We start from the raw sequence: 6065 nt of genomic DNA on the forward strand, positions 1-6065 counted from the left end.
GGCTTCGGGCGCGGCGGCGCGAGCTGGAAGCCCTGTGCCTGCAGGACAGCGCGCCCAAGAACAAGACGCAGATCACCGACCGCAGGCTGCAGCCGTTCCAGTCCGGGGAGGCCAGCATCCTGGGCTACAACCTCAGGCAGGGCTTGGACAACGAGACGCTGCGCATGTGTCAGCGGATGGTCATGCCCGAGCTCCAGTACATGGCCCACTTGTACACCCTGCAGTTCCCCGAAAAGCCCCCCAAGGACATCCCCTTCCTGAAGGCATAGCCCCTCCGTTTGATGCCGGAGCCTCTGCTGTCACGTTGGGAGGCCCTGGGCACGGCCTCAGGCTCATGGCTGGGCTCCTGGGATTACAGCTGCCCACTCACAGTGTCCAGTGAGGAAAACTGCAGGAGGAGCTCATGTTGGACGCAGTCCCAGAAGAGAGCCTGTTTGTTGTTCGAGGGGAGGGACTGAGGGCACCCTGCCTGGCAGGACATGATTCCTGGCTGCTCGGGGCCCAGCGGTGCGAGTGGGATGCACACAGTCAGTGTCATATGCCCTTCAAAACACGTGGTGCCCCGAGCGCTGGAGGAGTAGCTGCTCTCACAGCTCAGCCTGGAGGCTCAGCCTGGCCAGCCCGGTGCTGGGGGCCCTTCCTTTCCCCTCAGGGCCTCCAGCTCAGAGGACCTGGCAGCTGGGCTGGGCACCTGCAGCGGGTGCTCCTGTGTGTAGGTATGTCCACACTTTTCAGGTGAATCAGCATTTCAAAGAAGGGAGCCCCCCAAATGATCAGAACAGGAGGCAGCCGCTCCCTGGAACACTGGGAACTGAGGACGTGGCCATTGCCTTCTCCCAGGAGGGGCAAACTTTTCCAAAGTGATTTTTCAGCCACAGAGCAGGGCACACAACAAGCTTTCCTAGTACCATGGCTTGTTAGGAGGACACTCTACACGGTGCTACCACCAGGTGACCTCAGCTCCTTAGGAAAACCTGGTCCAGTTAAGACAGGTCAGTAAGCCAGGGAAAGTAGAAGCGGAAAATTGAGACAAATATTTAAATGACCTAGCAGTTTACAGCCAGCTTGTAAATCGCAAAATCCTATATTCCGTAATCAACGACACCTAAGAGTAAATGGTTTACCCTTCTTTGTAATCAGAGGGTATACAGCTTAAATGACTCCCCAGAGAGATAGATAACAGAAACCCAGTTAGTACAGTTTGCGCCAACCACACCCAAGGATATGAATTTGCCCGGCCTGGCGTGGTTCAGTGGTTGAACACTGACCTATAAACCAGGAGATTGTGGTTAGATGCCCAGGTTGCAGGCTCGCTTCCCAGTGGGGGTTGTGCAGGTGGCAGCAGATCAATGATTCTCTCTCATCGTTGATGTTTCTATCTCTCCCTCTCCCTTCCTCTCTGAAACAAAAAATAAAAGAAATTAATCTCATTTTGGTACATCACCATAAATCTGATGAATATTCTGTTGAAATCCTCTCCTATGCCCTGGCGGGGTTGCTCATTTGGTTAGAGTGTCTTCTCAATATGCCAAAGTTTCAGGTTCGGTTCCCAGCCAGGGCACATACAAGAATCAACCAGTGGAGGCATAAATAAGTGGAACAACAAATCTATGTTTCTCTCTCTCTTTTTCTCTATCTTCCTCTCTCTCTCTCTCTCTCTCAAATTAATAATAATAAAGAGACCCTCCCCTAAGACTTCTCCTAAACTCCCAGCCTTTAAAACCCTTAAAACACAGGACCCGGTGTGAGCTTTTCTTCCTGGGAGCATGCCAAGCCTCATCCTTCCTCCTCTTCCTCCCCCACAGGCATGCACCTCCTAACCTCTAAGGGTGCCATGCGACTTGCAGCCAGGGAGCAATGGGCAGTGGCAGCTCATCCAGGGCTCACCCCTGAACCTGAACCCAAGGCCTCCTGGTCTCTGACTCTCCAGTGAGCTGACAGCCGGCCTGGGCTCGCTTGTTTCCGCTTAAGTTCCTAGAGAGCCAAAGCAGCCCCGCCTAGTCTCTCCCCTGCTGCTTCTTCTACCCTAAGCCCTCTCCTGTTTCACTGTCCCCAGCTTTAATGAACGTCCTCTCAAAATAAAAATTAAAAAGAAGAATGAGTTTTTAGTGAGATTAGAAGACATATTGCAGTGAATATGAAAAGACAACACTTGGAAACGGAAAAAGTGACTTCCAAAAAACTGAACAGAGATGGTGAAGAACAGGACACTACAGAGCCCGCGTGAGCTGGGGCCCCTCTCCCTAACCCAGGGACAAGGCAGAAGGAATCCCTCGGGAACGCAGAGAAAGGGAACCAGACGCCCGACGAACGGCAAGGGGATGACAGGCGGCTCAGAAGGACAGCAAGAGCCATGGATGAGAAACTATAGGCAAATGAGAAAGACTCAGAAAAAATCCAGTGCCCCGAGCATCAGGCAGGCTCCGCCAAAACCCAAAGGAAGCAAGGCCCAAACCGGGCCAGCCTGGGCCAGTGTGAACCCCGGATAAGGAGGGAAGCTGCTGCTTCTGAACCCAGAGCAGGTTGCAGGTTGTGTTGTCATGGGGGTGGGGGAGGGGAGCCTCCACCTCGGCACGGACACGTTCCATCCTCTGCGACGGAACCGAGACCGCTGAGTCACCACAGAAATTCCATGGCGTTTGCTTGTGCCTTTGGGGTTGGCAGGAATGTGAACCGGTACGGTTTTTGGAGGGAAACTTTGGGGTATTTGTTACCATGTAAAGTGCTTGCGGTCTGTAATAAGAACTCAGAAATGACCAGTCCACCCACCCAAAAGGCCGAATATGCTGGCATCCTGTGCAGCTAGTGAGCTCAGAGCAAACTCTGCCTAAACCTCCTTTTGGGGTCAGGTGAGGGGCTGCCTGCAACCAGAGGGCATGTGCTTGTCTTAGGGGGACTGGGGGATGGCCCTGGGGCTCACGGGAGTGGCAGAGGTGACAGGTGCCCGTCCCAGAAGCCTCACAGAATGGGCGGCAGTCTTCCTGGGGCCCTGCCTGTGCCGGGTGGTGAGGGGCTGGCAGCCATCAAGTAGGATGGTGGCTCACCCACTCCTCTCCACCTTGTGGCCTTGTAAATCCCCTCCGGCCCTGAGGACCTGAAGGGACACAGCAGGGTTGTCATCTCCATGTGGACATCACCGGATGTCTTAATTTTCCCAGAGCCCCTTTCTCCCTCGAATGGAGGGAGGGGCAGGAAAAGGAGGGGGCGGGGCCCTGAGGAGGCTGGCCCCTCAGGACCCTGACAGCACTCTCCCTGAGTCCTGGCCCAGGCAGCGGTCACCTGGGCAGTGGTCACCCATGCAGTGGCCATCCATGAAGCCACCTTGGAGATAGCAGTGGGGGAGTGGTGAGGAATGGGGCCAGCTGGCAGGAGGGGGCCCTGGGAGGCAGCTGGTGCTGGGGAGGGGGTGGGAGAGGTGGGATGCGGGCCTGCCTAGTGGGAGCCGGGCCCCGAGCAACAGACATGGGCTGGAGCCCAGTGAGGGCCCAAGAGGTTACATCCTGGAAGCCAAGGGAAGGATCACGGAGTGTTATGTAGCTTGAGGCATCTCTGCAGGAGGCCTGAGGGCAACTGTGACCCCCCAACTCCAAGTCCCCAGCACCCCAGGGTGGAGCGGGTCAGCCACAAGAGAGGAGCCCTGCGTGGCCCCGTCCTGACCCTGGCTCTCACCCCGAGTGCCCTTCTGCACCCCCTGGCTGCTCTGCTGCACCCCAGCTGGCGGGAGGGTCCTGGGTTCTGACGCAGCGCTTGGACCAGGCCAGCTCCCGCCTCCTGCCTCCCACCCACACAGTGGGCCCTTGTCTCCACTCAGCTCACTGGGTCCGAAGGCAGGCAGGCAGTCCTGTGGCCGCACCACAGCCTGCTGTGCGGCTTCCCTGCGGTGCCCGGTGAGTCCCTTCCCTGCTTCCCAGCCTCCCAGGGCCGGGACCCCGCTCCTTCCGTCCTCCCTGGCTGCCCTCTTTGGGATGAGGGCCATGGGCACGCGGATCCCCAGTGGGCAGTTTCCTGGCTCAAGGGGCAGGTGTGACACTGAAGGGCCTGGAGGTAGATTCAGAGGATGGGATGGATGCAGACGGGGTGTCCAGTCCCCAGGACCAGGTGGGCCTGTGGGAGTCGCTCCACCAGGCAGAGGGGTGTGTAACTGAGTCATTGTCTGGACGGAGCACAGGGCAGGCAGGTTAGACTGGAGCCCCCGCAGGGTGCCAGAGCCAGGGTCCCTCTGCCTGTGCAAAGAGCCTTGGCTCTTCCTGGGTGGCATTTCAGCAGGTGAGCGGCCAGCAGTGTCGGCCCAAAGGATAAGAGAGGCGCTGACCCAGAAGGGAGGTGTGGGCCGGATGACCTGCCCTGGCCCAGTGCTCCAGGGCGAGCCCAGACAGGACCGGCTGCCGGCAGGTCTAGGGTAAGCCCCTTGGAGGCAGAATAAGCCCCGACAACTTGCCCGGGATCCAGGGTCAGGGGACCAGGTTCTCTTGGAGGTCCCATGGCCTCCCCGGACCTCAGCTTCCCTTCTGCGATGTGCTGCCCCCGAGAAAGTCCCCCCCGTGGGGGTAGATGGGCACCCAGACTTAAATGTTCTAGTTCCAGTTAATGTTCAGAGGTAGCCATCTAGTCAAGTCAAAGCCCCAGAATCTGCTGAACTGGCCACACTGGGAAGGGCCAGCTGCCTGGGAGACCTGGTACTTCCTCCTACAATGGGGGCCTCCCCAGAACTTTGGGGCTCTGGTCAGGGCAAGGACGCTCCAAGTACTGGGCAGGCCTGTCCAGCTCTGTGCAGCAGGCAGACGTACCAGCTGGTCTCGGGAGCCTCCCTCTGCCTCTCTGTCCTCAGGCCAGGCGTAGGCCTGGGCTGCCTGTTATGCTGATACCAGCTCGGGTGGTCCCAGGCCCTGGGGAGGGAGCCAAGTGGAGAGAATGTCCTGCTGTGTCCATTCAACCCGGAGGGACATGTGACACCCACACCTGCTTCCTGCTTTCAAGTTCAATACACTGGGCCTCAGTGCACAGACTAGAGCTGCCCCCCTGCCTCCCCCCTGTCTCCTGTGGCTCCTCTCTGCCAGGATGGGGCAGGGGCAGGACCGTAGGATGGTGGCCTCTTTGGCCACCGTGGGGTCCCTCTCACTGCTCCTCTGGCCTACATCATTCCTAGGTCTCTGAGGCACGTGAGGGAGCTATTGGGGGCCCCTGTAGGTGGCAATGGCTCTGTTGGACCTCCCAAGACCCCCCAGCCTCTCTCAGGAGCCCAAGGGACAGGGTGGCCGGTCACCTGCCCCACAGACTACTCCCCAGAACCTCCTGACCCTGGTGACCCTGCAGGTCTGAGAAGAGTGGTGGCAGCAGCTAGGGTGCCTTCCTCCCGTGTGTGAAATGTCACTGTGTGTGTTTGCCCCCCAAGTGTGTATCTGTGGGTATCTGTGGGGATGTGTGTGCATCTGCATGTGTCTGTTTCATGTGTGAGTCTCTCCCTATGTTGTTGTTTGTTTTTGATGGTGTATCTGTTTCTGTGCTTCTCTGTGTTTGTGGGGCTCGCCCCCGAGGTGGTGGGGCCCCTATTTGGGGACAGTAAACCCTTCCTTGTCCAAAGCGTTGGGACCTGACTGTGAACCTGGCTGGCCTCCTGGGCCGGTGGAGCCGACCTGCCCCAGGCTCACAGGCGTGTAGGGTGAAGGGACTCGGGCCAGGCGCCCTGCTTTCCCTCTGTGGGCTCTGTTGACAGCAGGAAGGGGCCAATTTGGGGGTGCGGTGGCCGTGAAGAAGAGGTGGGCAGGGAGCCTGGGCCAGGGCGGTTTGAGGTGGGTACAGGGAGGCGTCTGGCGTGGTTCCGCGCGTCTGCACCTACAGAGCCTCTCCACCATCAGACGGAGAGAGGGGAGTGTGCCTGACCCTGACCGCTGACCCGCTGGCCCTGGGCCCGCAGGGCATGGGGGCCCCCCGAGTCCCCACGCGGACCGTGCTCTTCCAGAGCGAGAGGAGCGGCCTGACCTACCGCGTGCCCGCGCTGCTGCCCGTGGCCCCGGGGCCCACCCTGCTGGCCTTCGCAGAGCAGCGGCTCAGCCCCACCCACGCGC

At 59.0% G+C, this 6065-nt stretch overlaps 2 protein-coding genes across 2 annotated transcripts in view; both read left to right on the forward strand.

Moving 5' to 3' along the window:
• The window catches only part of GAL3ST2 (galactose-3-O-sulfotransferase 2), a 15064-nt gene extending 13973 nt beyond the window's left edge, over nucleotides 1-1091 (forward strand). Inside the window, exon 4 of the mRNA XM_015561817.1 lies at nucleotides 2-1091. Within this exon, the coding sequence (XP_015417303.1) occupies nucleotides 2-269 (268 nt within the window). The 3' untranslated portion in view covers nucleotides 270-1091. The remainder of the gene's footprint in view (nucleotide 1) is intronic.
• A 2721-nt stretch (nucleotides 1092-3812) lies between these two features.
• The window catches only part of NEU4 (neuraminidase 4 (sialidase)), a 5503-nt gene continuing 3250 nt past the window's right edge, over nucleotides 3813-6065 (forward strand). Inside the window, exons 1-2 of the mRNA XM_015561818.1 lie at nucleotides 3813-3887; nucleotides 5915-6061. Coding sequence (XP_015417304.1) covers nucleotides 5918-6061 — 144 coding nt within the window. The 5' untranslated portion in view covers nucleotides 3813-3887; nucleotides 5915-5917. The remainder of the gene's footprint in view (nucleotides 3888-5914; nucleotides 6062-6065) is intronic.

The sequence above is a fragment of the Myotis davidii genome, unplaced genomic scaffold (genome assembly GCF_000327345.1).
Source record: "Myotis davidii unplaced genomic scaffold, ASM32734v1 scaffold370, whole genome shotgun sequence".
NCBI classification, from domain to species: Eukaryota; Metazoa; Chordata; class Mammalia; order Chiroptera; family Vespertilionidae; genus Myotis; species Myotis davidii.